The 14,073-nt window shown below is 44.5% G+C and overlaps 1 protein-coding gene and 1 long non-coding RNA gene across 6 annotated transcripts in view; both read right to left on the bottom strand.

Moving 5' to 3' along the window:
* Positions 1-1,153: 1,153 nt before the first annotated feature.
* Positions 1,154-14,073, bottom strand: part of GEMIN8 (gem nuclear organelle associated protein 8) — a 30,439-nt gene continuing 17,519 nt past the window's right edge. For 3 of the 5 annotated variants that reach the window (XM_023199030.1, XM_023199029.1, XM_023199028.2), the window contains exon 5: positions 1,154-3,607. In XM_023199030.1, coding sequence (XP_023054798.1) covers positions 3,351-3,607 — 257 coding nt within the window. In that variant the 3' untranslated portion in view covers positions 1,154-3,350. The remainder of the gene's footprint in view (positions 3,608-14,073) is intronic. The other 2 variants (XM_023199031.1, XM_023199032.1) reach the window with 1 other exon arrangement.
* Positions 7,671-12,854, bottom strand: LOC116418597. The gene is made up of 3 exons (XR_004228699.1): positions 12,508-12,854; positions 10,362-10,426; positions 7,671-8,993 (listed from the first exon to the last, which is right to left on the bottom strand). It is a non-coding gene; the product is annotated as an uncharacterized LOC116418597 (long non-coding RNA).

The raw sequence follows: 14,073 nt of genomic DNA, 5'->3' as shown, positions 1-14,073 counted from the left end.
TGAGCCTGAGTTCAGTGAGCCTTCCTAGGAAGTTAATCGAACCCAAAGAGGAGGTCGTGGGAACCCTAACTGATAGCTGTTCGGTCAAAGTATAGGTGACAACCTACTACTTGTGATTGGTATCTGAAGTTGGGGGCAATCCTGTGGGACTGGGCCTTTAACTTGCAGGATCTCATGCTACCTCCAGATAGATAGTGTCAGAAATGAATTATAGGACACCCAGTTGGTGGCCCACGGAGAAATTGCTTGATGTGTGGGGAAAAGCCCCCTGACATCTGGTGTCAGAAGTGCTCTGTGTTGTGTTGGGTGTGAGAGTAGAGAAAAAGAAGTTTGTTTTTCCCATCAGACATTGGTGCCTCCAACACATGTTCCCTTCGGTGGCAAAGGTGGCCTTGTTTAAAAGGCCATGTGATCCTATCAGAGAAGATATCCACAGATTCTTCTGTGACTAGCCAAAGAGCTAGAGACACTTTTTTTTTCTTTTTTCACTCTGTCATCCAGGCTGGAGTGCAGTGGCACCGTCTCAGCTCACTGCAACCTCCACCTCCTGGGTTCAAGCAATTCTCCTGCCTCAGCCTCCCGAGTAGCTGGGACTATAGGGGTGCACCACCACACCTGGCTAATTTTTGTATTTTTAGTAGAGACAGGGTTTCACCATGTTGGCCAGGCTGGTCTCGAGCTCCTGACTTCAGGCGATCTGCCCACCTCGGCCTCCTAAAGTGCTGGGATACAGGTGTGAGCCACCACCCCCAGCCTGAGCTAGAGACATTTAATTAGCTCTGCATGCCCAGCTACTCTCACATACATAGGGACACAGGGAGAATAGCCATCAGACTGTCACCAACAGAGAGAAGCAAAAGTAGGATTTAGAAGAAAAAAAGGGAGAAAAAAAATTCCTGAGGAAAGAGACTGTGGTTTAATTAACTGCGATGGAAGAAATTCAAATATTTGTTGGATAAACGAACAAACGAGTCACGTGTGCCTTGTATCACAAATTATCTGAGACACACAGGAGGAAGGATGGGCTGGCATGAGGTGTCCAGAAGCCAGCGCATCCATTCGTAGAGCTGACAGGGAAACATTTCTCTGTATTTGGAAATTTTATACTCAAGACTCCCACTGGCACTTTTCAGCCATTTTTAAAGACAGGGAATAAACGTGTCAACATTTATTGAGTATTTACCGTGCAGCCAGCACTGTTTTATAGGCACTACTCAATGTGGTCCTCATAATGATCCCACGAGAGAGTTATTAACACTCATTTCAAGAATAAAGAAGGAACCAGAAGCACTGAGAGGTGAAGCCTTAGGTCACAAAGCCAGTAGGGGTGAGACCGGCCTGGTCATTTCTTTGGGGGAGGGTATAAGAGTTCTTTGTGAAGAGAAACATTTCACTTTCAAGTGCCTGAGCACCTACTGCAATTCCAGACTTTGGTTTGTACTTGTATCTCAGTCACAGTTATTTTACAGTTAGGCATATGAATTTAAAATGAAAGGGAGAAATAACTAAAGATTTGAAATTTTAGTTATGTGTCACCTCAATGGAAAGTTAATTATCATTTTTGTCTGCAACACCTACACACAAATTGTGACTCCAGTAATAAAATGAGAGCTTAGAAAAATAAGCACCCAGGGCTGATGAAAAGAATGCATTTGTCTCAGGGCAGGGGCTGAATGTGAAGCCAACTGTTCTTAGAGAGAAACATGTCAATACTAAATCTTTTCACCACCCTTTGATGGATGTGCTAATCTTCTCAGGTCAACATGGGCTCACCCTCGCAATGTAGTGGAGTAACTTATTTAAAAGGCAGCTGGCTTTTATAAATGACCTGCTCCATCAGCTTTTAGATTTCATTTTCAGAAATGTATTCCTTTATCAAATCAATATTTGCTGTATATAGTAAGAACTGTGCATTTTCTACAACAGAGGTGACTGCAGAAGTGACCAGGTTTGGGAATTACTGTTTGCTTTTTTTTTTTTTTTTTTTTTGAGACAGTCTCACTCTGTTGCCCAGGCCGGATTGCAATGGCGCGATCTCGGCTCATTGCAAGCTCCGCCTCCCGGGTTCATGCCATTCTCCTGCCTCAGCCTCCCGAGTAGCTGGGGACTACAGGCACCTGCCACCATGCCCGGCTAATTTTTTGTATTTTTAGTAGAGACGGGGTTTCACCATGTTAGCCAGGATGGTCTCGATCTCCTGACCTCGTGATCTGCCTGCCTTGGCCTCCCAAAGTGCTGGGATTACAGGCATGAGCCACCACGCCTGGCCGGAATTATTGTTCTTTGCTCTCAATTCTGTATGGCATCTAAGCTCTGTAGAGATAATGAGATAACAAGAATAAAAATGTCAGGCAGATGATTTTCATTTCATGAGAGCTGCAGTTGGCAAACTACCATCTGTAGACCAAATCTGGCCTGCAGCCTGTTTTTGTTTTTGTTTTGAGACGGTCTTGCTGTGTCTCTAGGCTGGAGTGCAGTGGCACGATCTCAGCTCACTGCAACCTCCGCCTCCCGAGTTCAAGCAATTCCCCTGCCTCAGCCTCCCAAGTAGCTGGGATTACAGGCACACACCACCATGCCCAGCTACTTTTTTGTATTTTAGTAGCGACGGGGTTTCACCATGTTGGCCAGGATGGTCTCAATCTCCTGACCTCTTGATCTGCCCACCTCGGCCTCCCAAAGTGCTGGGATTACAGGCATGAACCAATGCGCCCGGCCACCTGTTTTTATAAAGTTTTATTAGAACACAGCTACACTAATTTGTTTACTTACTGTCTACAGCTGCTTTCACACTACAAAGGGAGACTTGAGTAGTCACAACACTGACCATGTGGCCTGCAATGCCAAAGATATTCACTCTCTGGCCCTTTATAGAACATGCATCCCTCTCCACTAGAGGAAGTGGTATTTGTCTCACTACACACTTGGCTCAGTTTTAGTGGGGGCTAATGGAGCTAGAGTCAGAGAGGATATCTGGTTTTTTAAAGGCATTTGTGTAGTTCAGACAGATTAAAGACAAGAAAAGATAAAAAAGCAAAACACCAGGCAGTATCTCTAGGCAAGAACTTGAATGAAACGAACTGTTACCGACAACATAAAAAACCAGTATAGTATATACAAAATTTTTTTATGTCAGGAGAAAATTTATCATGTTGGCAACAGAACACGTCCTGCAGACCTCCAAGTGGCTGGCATAGTACACCCACCCCGTGACAGGCCCACTGGGACTGTGGTGAACATGCCTGTGCCCCAGTACAAAGTCCCCTTTCCCTAAGAAATGTACAGAAGGAGAGATGAAGAGCATGTACCCAAAAGCAAGAGGGAGAGGCTGGGTCGCCTGTGCCCCGAGCTCAGAACTTCAGGGGGATGACCGGCCAGTACTTGGGTTGCTTTCGGTCGCAGTGCTTGTCAAAGCTCAGCTGTACCGCAGCCTCCATGGCCTGGATCTTGGCAGCACTGTCCCCGTACAAACGCTTCATCTCGGCCTGGCGCCGCTCACCAGGCCTCTCAGTCGGGGCTTCTACCGACCGGCGGGTGTTGCAGTACAGGTCGTGATCAGCGTTTACGTAGCTGTCCAGGCGCTCTGCATCCAGCTGCTGCTGCCGCCCTGAGAACAAACATGAATGTGAACATGAACATAAACACGTGTGTGTGCACTGCAGAAGGAGCCTGGTGAGTGCTGCTGGCCATGCCATCTGTAGCCCCCTAAGGTCTGTCATCTTTCCCTTTTCAACTGTGAAACCAGGCCCAGTTATTCCAGATGTGATGCTTACCAGATTCTGAGGCAAGACCTGCAGATTATTATCATCTACTTAGTTCTGAAGCTCATCATTCACCTACCAAGGGGTTATTATACACTGAGAGAAATGGCAAAGAGTTGAGTGCCTGTAGTCCCACCTACTTGCGAGGCTGAGGTGGGAAGATGGCTTGAGCCCAGGAGGTAGAGGTTGCAGTGTACCACTGTACTCCAGCCTGGGCAACAAAGCCAGACTCTGTGTCAAAAAAAAAAAAAAAAAAGAAAGAAAGAAATGGTAAAGAGCCACAAGGAAACTTGTCACTCCAAACTACCAAACCTCTGCAACAAGCCCTGAAAACACAGGAGAGAAATGAAACCACCTGGGGTTCTCTCTTTTCATCTGCATGGCCCACTCACCACCTGCCCAGCTAGGACTGGCTGATAGAGCTTGCTTGGTTTCAAACACTGCTCCAGGCCAGCATGGAAACGAAAAGCTTCCTGGATAGTCCAGTGTTGGAAGCAGTGCTTACCACCATGAATGAGGTGATGTGGGGGAAAAAAATCACTCCTCTGGAAGAGGTATTGATTTCAGGTAACCTGGAAAAGAACAAGTGCTAGCAATAGCAACCACAGTATGCAGTGATGATGGATGATTGATGATCCTTCCACAGATTCAAAACGCAAATCATACCAAGCAAGGAAAGGTTAAATGAGTCCACACTTGCTGAAGGAAAAAGGGTGAAGAAAGGGCAATTCTACAAATGGAATTAAGCCCTCTGACTTCTAATCTTCCTGCTATATCAAAAAATCTGCAATAGTGGGTTGATTTTCTCACTATGGGGTTTGACTTTCCACTTCACAGGTTGGCCTAGGTTAAACTGCAAGTGGTATCGTTACATACTTTTAATCCTACTAATTTAAATGGATTCTTGTAAAGCAAGAAATAGCTATTCAATTTACTCTTCCCTCTGTTTTTTACTATGGCAAGTCCCAATATCATAACTTTTATTCTTATGTAAACTGCAAGAACATAAAAATATCAGTAAGACAATGCTGCATAAGGTAAAATTTAGCCAATTTCCATAGTTCTTGTAAGCGACTCTGTCAAGAGAGAAACTGATAGCAGAGAACACACATTCATGGCTACTATGGCTACCAAGAGAAATGTCATGAGATAAGGAGTGAAGATGGTTGTAGGGAAATAAAACAATCATATAAATCATTCTTCCATTGTTGGTCCTCCCTGCACTAATACATGGAATAGAACACGGTAGTGAGCTAATCATGTGTGAATGGGAAGATACTTATAAGGCCATGCATAGTCGCTCGCATAAATCCTGCTCTTTATAAGCATCATCATGGCATTGGAGGAAAGGAGTTTTACAAACTTGGAAACATTATTAAAAATGTATGTGGCCACTGCTGTCTTGGAACATCCGCAGTTTATTTTTACCTAAGGGCTTATATGAATAAGCCCAATGACTATCGAACACAATAAAAGCTGCATAACTGCTACCTCACCCATGGAAAAAATATATGATTGACTCACTGGGCAATGCGGAATGAAACCAAAATTTTGGCCTAATATTCAAATGAATGGAGGCCACCAAGCATTTGTTTCTAATTTTTGGTCTTTCTGCCAAGTTTGAAACATCAGCATATAAGCTGTTCAGTTCTCATAGGTGTTTAAATTCTATGCCCCCTAAACTGAGTTGTGTTGGAGTGGTGTGGGAGTGGATGAGCCAAACAGTAGGTTAGAGAAAGCACTCGGCAACTGCCATGACAGCTTCTTATTTCCACAGGAGTTATGTGTGTTCCTGGCACTCAGGTCAGGGTGAAAGCCCCACTGGGGACTAGCTTCTCCCTGGGGTCATCTCTGTTTTTCTCCTGCCTCTGTCCTGGGATGATTGAACCTGACTCTGAAGGAAAGCTTAGCTTTGTGCTTTTCGAAGGAAGAGCGGGGGTGACCTAGGACACTGGGTCTTGGTATGGGCAGTACAGACCGGTGAGATATATTCAGTCACTAAGTTCACACAGGCCTTTCCCACTTGCCTCTTCCTACAAACCTTGGGTAGGCAGTGGGTGGGCTGATGGCACTGCCAAGGCTTTCCAGGAAAGGTAGAATTTAGTTGAAGAATCTCTCATTCAAGGGCTACTTTTCTGAAGGCTTGGCATTTCCACATTAGCACCACACGGTCCCTCCGCCATCTATGAGCAGCCTTGTACCCATTCCCAATCCTTTGGCTTTTTTTTTTGTCTATCTGGAGGAGACGATCCCACAGGTGGCGTTGCTGAGTGCCTTGGAGTCTCTGCATCCAGAGGGCAGAGCCAACAGTGAGAGTTACCAGACCACTGTCACATTACTCTCAAATTTGTCCCAAGACTATAATCAGCTTCCCTGACAGATCTGGTGACACAAGAGATGTTCAACTTCCTGCGTAAATCTGATTCTTTGAGTGTAGAAGTTTGAACAAACACTGGGATCTCAGCTATCCTAAGTGTTCTCTGCTGGTAGGATGTTGTGAGTTTAGTTTTTGTACTTTTGCATTTTTTTTTTCTTTTCCTTATAATTTAAAATGTTTGTAACAATTTTATATAGAGAGATGTGTTCTCTTATTGTTGACATCTGTGAATGATACACAATGTTAACACAAAGCAACCCCAGTTGAGTTAATGATGCTGGTACAATTTTCCAAGTTTGTACTCAGCGTGTGCCCATGGGTTACCATCACATGATTTTAGTTCTTAATAAAGTTCACACGGTGCAAGAATAAAAGACACAGCCCTCTGCTTTTGATTCTTGATTTGTTTTTCATTCCCATTCAGGCTTCCTCATGATTTTTTTTTTTTTTTTTTTTTTTTTTTTTTTTTGAGAAAGGGCCTCACTCTGTCACTCAGGCTGGAGTGCAGTGGTATAATCTTGGGTCACTGCAACCTCTGCCTCCTGGGCTCAAGCGATCCTCCCACCTTGGCTTCCTGAGTAGCTGGGACTACAGGCACATGCCACCATACCTGGATAATTTATATATATATATTTTTTAGAGTTGGGATTTTGCCATGTTGCCCAAGCTGGTCTTGAACTCCTGAACTCAAGTGATCCACCTGTCCTGGCCTACCAAAGTGCTGGAATTACAGGCACGAAGCCACCGTGCCCAGCCCCTTATGAAAATTTTAAGACCTAACCCTTATCCCCTCCTTGCCTCTCAAGAGATTTGGAGGTTTAATGGTTTCCTGCATAGTGAACAGTGGCTCTAAAACACTGAACTAAAGGGCAAGAAGCCTGTCACCTGTGACCTACCCTGTGGGGGGTCATTTATGGTGGAAGGGCACTGTCTTTACTCACAGCTGTACCCCCAGCGCTGGGAGGACACAATGCCTGACACAAAGCAGGTGCTCCGGAAGTGACTGTGGAATGAATGCTCAAAGACCATGCATGATTTTTTGTAAACAGGTCTTTTCCTTCCAGATGCTGTTAAAGAACAATGATGACAGCCTGGGGACTGGGAAACAGATGCTCAAATCTCACAAGGTGCTGGGCAGAACTCCCTTCCCTGTGGGTTCCTCAGAGCCTCCCAGGCACAGGGGCGAGAGGGGAGGGGCACCAATGAGTTGGGGTCGGACCCTGTTCTCTTACAATCGAGTTGCTTTGCCTCTACTTACTCACACAATTTTTTAAAAAGTTCTAAGGCTAGGCTATAAGTTGAAAATCAGTCAGTTTAAAACCAAATACCCGCAGACAGGCAGTGCACTGATGGTCACAGCCAGCATGTGAAAGTACTTTAGCGTGTACTTACTTAGGGGACCAAGTAAACCTCAGAATGGAGTATCAGAGTTTGAAGGCATCCACTCATTCTGTTTTCTATTTATTGTTTCCTTCCTTCCTTCCAATGAAAAAAAAGACTCTCAATCACTGGCAGTTTTCCTTGCTGTCAAAACAAGGTGAGAGGGCTCAGTCAACCAGATGGAAAACCATCTGACCAAAGCAGAGCAGTATGGACATCACACTTCAGATGCCACCAAACAGCTGCCTTGTCATGGAGGGTTTGGTCGTTTTTACTGGAAACAGCTGTAGGACTCAATGTTACCATACGCTTTTATAGAGTATTTTGGCAAGATAATTTGTTTTAATATGAATCAGAAACCTTTTTGATTCTATTCCAGCTTCAAAATAGGATTGTAGTGGCTTGAATAGTGTCACCCCAAATCCATGTCCACCTGGAACCACAGAATGTGATCTTATTTGGAAATAGGGCTTTGTAGATGTAATTAAAGGATCAAGATGAGATCATACTGGATTAGGGTGGACCCTAACTCCAATGACAAAGTCCTTGTATGAGACAGAAAAGGACACAGAGACACAGAGGAAAGGCCATGTGAAGATGGAGGCAGAGATGGAATGATGCTGCCACAAGCCAAGGAATGCCAGGAGACACCAGAATTTGGAAGAGGTGAGGCACTACAGCCTTCAGAGGGCATGTGGTCCTTTTGACGGCTTGATTTGAGAACTGTGAGAGAATAAATGTTTCTTTAAAAAATCCACCCAGGTTGTGTTAATTTGTCACAGCAGCCCTGGGAGGCTAATACAAGGGTTAATATGCATATAGGTTAAAACAAGAACAATAGTCATATATTATTAAGGAAGAACTTTACTGGATTCCATCTGGGTTCAGGATACATAATCCTGGTATTTTTCACATCAATCTATTTGTCTACATGATGTGACCAATGTCACATCACATAATAGTCCATAAAGGAAAAAAAAAAAATCATGGAAAGTTACCAGGACTTCAGAGAATCTTATATAGCAGGAAAACATTCATCCAAGATTATCCCACACATAGAGCCCAAAGGCAGAACATATTAGAGGATAAAGCATGGAGGCAGCAAGTGGCAAAGAATGTTTTTTTCCCTCACTTTCCTAGGACTAGTACGTCTTTCTGATGATATTTTCTGCTATTTTGACAAAATTAATGATTGTAGCACAACCGAGGGAAAGCACAAACTTGATGTATGCCATTTCTGGCTTGTCAGCTACCACCCAGAACACACGTACATGCCAGCAGAACTGGAGCCATTTCAGACTGGTTTTCTGTCTTCATCGCACATCCCTTGCCCCATGACAAATGTAATCCTGAAGTTACTGGACAATCGCCATTTTAACTTTTACAATAGAAGTGCATTTTCATGCTCCTTTCCACTTTTCTACAGCCATTAACACGTATGATCTCACTGATTGGTTTTGTGCACCTGTGAATATCTGCAGCAGATGAAACACACGCATGTCAGGATGGTGCTCAATCACTGCAATTTCATCCTTCAACCTCACTGACTAAAGCGAAACAGCTCGCTAAATACTGGGCCATAAACTTCGCCGGGTTCTCTAGGTTTGACTGACTAAAGGCTCCCTACGAAAACTACAGTCTCAGCCTTCCCACTCAGATGGACACAGTGTAATGGAGCGGATGTCTCCCTTCAAATGTATGAAAACCACATCTGGGCCCTCTGGTAAGAACAGCACTTTGAGTGCCTAAGCCGGGAGTGAACTAAGCCCTTTTTTCTCTCATTCCAAATTGACCCTATCCCTCAAATTGGCCTAGTGCATACCCTGCTGCTTGACAGCAGCCCCGGGGTGCTCCTCCTTTGACTGCCTGGGTCACTGGCTTTACCCCTCATGTGCACGTATAACCATGAACCACACCATAGATACTCTTCTTCTATGTGTCACTTTACATTTGATTTTGTCTCCTCTTCCCAATGGGGTTTAAGCTTTTAGAATATGTCCGTTTTGATCCAACACCCTCAAAACATAGGTCACAAATACCTATGTTTGTTTCAGAGGGCCTTACTCTCTTTTGAGGGTGACTTCCACTCATTTTCCCTCTAAGTATTAGCAATATAACCTTGCAGTCTCGACTGGTGGTCACTTACGACTACCAAATGGTATTTTTCTTAACCTAATAATAAACATTTTTCCTAATAAATAACTGAAAACACAGCTGACCTTCAAAACTTCATAACTGTATACTTTCTCAGAAGTTATTTTCCATTGAAGCTTTAAGTAACGGAAATATCTTGTTAGGAAATGATGACAGACATAATCAAAAGCATGCATGTTCCCACTGTACAAAAGGAGTTCTTATCCTAGTCAAGCTTTTGGTGTTTTTTATCCTTGAAATACGTCAAAGTAGACACTATCTGGAATCTGAGTAGCAATCACAAACAAGAACATACTGTCCAATCTGAAGGCCTTTATCCTAAGAAAATATTAAACAAGACTCAGGCGATGATAAATTGCATAACTTGTATGTTCCTGTGGAAGTGAATAATACTGAAAAGTTAAATCTTTCAAATTTAGTGATATTTTCTCTTGCTAGTAACATTTTCTAAAATCCTGTGTTCTTCAAAGCATTCATGTTCAAAGCTGAAAATGTCTTTATTGAACAAGTAGCTTCTAGTGGTTCTGAGAGCAAAATGAAACAAAAAACTTGAGCCAATTATTCATACTACCCAGGTCCCTTATCTCTTTATTAAAGCTTTTTTCAACAGTGTATGTAACTAACCCTCCATGAAAATTTCCAGTGAAGGTAATGAATTGGAAAGCGCCATGGGTGCTCAGATTACTTACATATGAATTCCATCATTCATTACTGCTTGAAGGAACACTTGTTCATCCTGTACCCACCGAAAGTGCTGTTGAAAAAAATAATGCTAGTGATCTGTTGCCCATTATTTTCTTACTGGTGCAAGATCGGGCCCTGGCAGCTTCTTCTAATAGAGACCAAGTCTTTAGATTCCAGTCTGATACCAAAGTCTGTTCTCACCCTCGCCAGACAATTCCCACATCTTCCTGGGACCAGCTAATGCATTCAGGGAAGGCTGCAGGAGCATGACAGAGACGCTAAGACAAGTAGTTTTGAATCATGCTATAACTACACATTTTAAAAGTACAAAGAATTGAAAGCTTGTTTAGTGACATTATTAGTAATACTGAAGTGGGTTCATTTTCCCAGTCCATGTACTTTACTGTATTAAATTTTATCAAGCAAGAATATCCTTGAAACAGAACTAAAAACTGTGTTAATGACTAAATCTGATAGACACCAAAACTTTCATTCTTTCATGTTTTTAATATTCTAAATCAGTTTAAAAGCCTGAAAGGTGCCACCCAGAGCAGAAATATGACCTTTCTGAAGTCACAGAACACCTTATTAAAAACATGTAGAATCTTGGCCAGGCGCGGTGGCTCATGCCTACAATCCCAGCACTTTGGGAGGCCGAGGCAGGTGGATCACCTGAGGTCAGGAGTTCAAGACCACCCTGGACAACATGGTGAAACCCCATCTCTACTAATAATACAAAAATTAGCTGGATGTGGTGGTTGGCGCCTGAAATCCCAGCTACTTGGGAGGCCGAGGCAGGAGAATTGCTTGAACCCGGGAGGCAGAGGTTGCAGGAGCTGAGATGGTGCCATTGCACTCTACTCTGGGTGACAGAGTAAGACTCTGTCTCTCTCTCTCTACATATATATATATATATATATATGTACAGAATTTCAATCAAGCACTAATCAAGGCAAATGGTATCAGAGCAAGACCAATTTATGGTTAATAATCCATGTTAAAGGATGGGTTACTAGCAACTAACTGTAACTAACATTTATTGGGCACCGACTTGGTACCAAGCACCATTCTATAACTTTCCTCGTATTATCTCATGGATTCTTCAGAATTACTACCCATTAAGGATTCTTCATAATTACTACCCATTAATTAGGATCCTATTTCACAGGCGAGGCAACTGAGGCACAGAATGGTGAAGGCAGGGGGCTTACAGGAGTATGAGAACCTCTAATCAGCGAGTGGTAGAGTGAGGCTGGACCCCTGTGATTCAAGCAGTTCCGCCACAGCTGCCTCCGTACGCTGTTGCCAGCAATAATATGAATACTGGAAAATGAGGCTCAAGACGGAGGTTGCAAGAGTTTTCATAAAATTCCCTTTTATGATGGTTTGCTATCTAGATCACGGTAAAACAAATAAGTAATAGTTTTTTCAGACAGATGACAAGAACTGTGTGTTTACTTTATGTCCCAGTCACAGATTGCATTTAGGAACAAAGAAAATTCTCCCAGGGTGATTGTACTCCTTTCCTAGGGCTGCCATAACAAAGTACCATACACTGGGTGGTTTAAAACAACAGAAATGTATTGTCTCATGGATCTGGAGGTCAGAAGTCTGCAATCGAGGTGTTGGCAGGGCCATAAACCCTCTAAAGGTGCTAGGGAAGGATCTGTTCCAGGCCTCTCCCAGCTTCTGGATGTTCCTTGGCTTGTGGCGACATAATGTCAATCTTCACATGGTGTTTTCACTGCATGTGTGTCTGTCTCTGTGTCCAGATTTTGCCCTTTTTTTTTTTTGAGACGGAGTCTTGCTCTGTCATCCAGGCTGGAGTGCAGTGGCGTGATCTCGGCTCACCGCAAGCTCCACCCCCTGGGTTCACGCCATTCTCCTGCCTCAGCCTCCCGAGTAGCTGGGACTACAGGCGCCCGCCACCTCGCCCGGCTAATTTTTTGTATTTTTAGTAGAGACCGGGTTTCACCGTGTTAGCCAGGATGGTCTCGATCTCCTGACCTCGTGATCCACCCATCTCGGCCTCCCGAAGTGCTGGGTTACAGGTGTGAGCCACAGTACCTGGCCCAGATTTTGCCCTTTTTATAAGGACCTGAGTCATATAGGATTAGGACCCCTTTAATGACCTCATTTAACCTCAATTACCTCTGGAAAGACCGTGTCTTCAAATAAGGTCACATCCTGAGGAACGAGGGGTTAGGACTCCACTGTATCTTTCTTGGGGAGACACAGTTCAACCCAGATGATCAAAGTGCAGTTTGAAGCCGTAAAGTAACCTAGACAGATTTGGAAATAATCTGAAACATAGAGATGAAGCTTATCAAGTGTATAATGCACACAAGGCCCAGCTCATTCTGGAAAATGTCCCACAGAATCACTGCAAGTGTAGCACTCTATGGGTAAGATTTGCCAACCTCTGATTTACGGTTTCTAATTCACAATCAAAGACTTCATTTATTCATTCAAAATAATATTAAGTGGGAGGGCGGAGCAAGATGGCCGAATAGGAACAGCTTCAGTCTCCATCTCCCAGCGCGAGCGACACAGAAGACCGGTGATTTCTGCATTGTCAACTGAGGTACTGGGGTCATCTCACTCGGGAGTGCCGGACAATCGGTGCTGGTCAGCTGCTGCAGCCTGACCAGCGAGAGCTGAAGCAGGGCGAGGCATCGCCTCGCCTGGGAAGCACAAGGGGGAAGGGAATCCCTTTTCCTAGCCAGGGGAACTGAGACACACAACACCTGGAAAATCGGGTAACTCCCACCCCAATACTGCGCTGTAACACCGGCACACCGGAGATTATATCCCACACCTGGCCGGGAGGGTCCCACACCCACGGAGCCTCCCTCCTTGCTAACACAGCAGTCTGCGGTGATCTAACCCCAAGGCAGCAGCGAGGCTGGGGGAGGGGCGCCCGCCATCGCTGAAGCTTAAGTAGGTAAATAAAGCCGCTGGGAAGCTCGAACTGGGTGGAGCTCACAGCAGCTCAAGGAAACCTGCCTGTCTCTGTAGACTCCGCCTCTGGGGACAGGGCTCAGCTAAAGGAGCAGAAGCCTGTGCAGACGCGAACGACTCTGTCTGACAGCTTTGAAGAGAGCAGTGGATCTCCCAACATGGAGGTTGAGATCTGAGAAGGGGCAGACTGCCTGCTCAAGTGGGTCCCTGACCCCTGAGTAGCCTAACTGGGAGACATCCCCCACTAGGGGCAGTCTGACACCCCACACCTCACAGGGTGGAGTACACCCCTGAGAGGAAGCTTCCAAAGCAAGAATCAGACAGGTGCACTCGCTGTTCAGCAATATTCTATCTTCTGCAACCTCTGCTGCTGATACCCAGGCAAATAGGGTCTGGAGTGGACCTCAAGCAATCTCCAACAGACCTATAGCTGAGGGTCCTGACTGTCAGAAGGAAAACTATCAAACAGGAAGGACACCTATACCAAAACCCCATCAGTACGTCACCATCATCAAAGACCAGAGACAGATAAAACCACAAAGATGGGGAAAAAGCAAGGCAGAAAAGCTGGAAATTCAAGAAATAAGAGCGCATCTCCTCCTGCAAAGGAGCACAGCCCATCACCAGCAACGGATCAAAGCTGGTCAGAGAATGATTTTGATGAGATGAGAGAAGAAGGCTTCAGTCCATCAAACCTCTCAGAGCTAAAGGAGGAATTACGTACCCAGCGCAAAGAAACTAAAAATCTTGAAAAAA

This window comes from Piliocolobus tephrosceles, chromosome Y (assembly GCF_002776525.5).
Source record: "Piliocolobus tephrosceles isolate RC106 chromosome Y, ASM277652v3, whole genome shotgun sequence".
Lineage (NCBI taxonomy): Eukaryota > Metazoa > Chordata > Mammalia > Primates > Cercopithecidae > Piliocolobus > Piliocolobus tephrosceles.
Note: the sequence above shows the minus strand (reverse complement) of the source record. Positions and strands in the feature narration are given on the sequence as shown.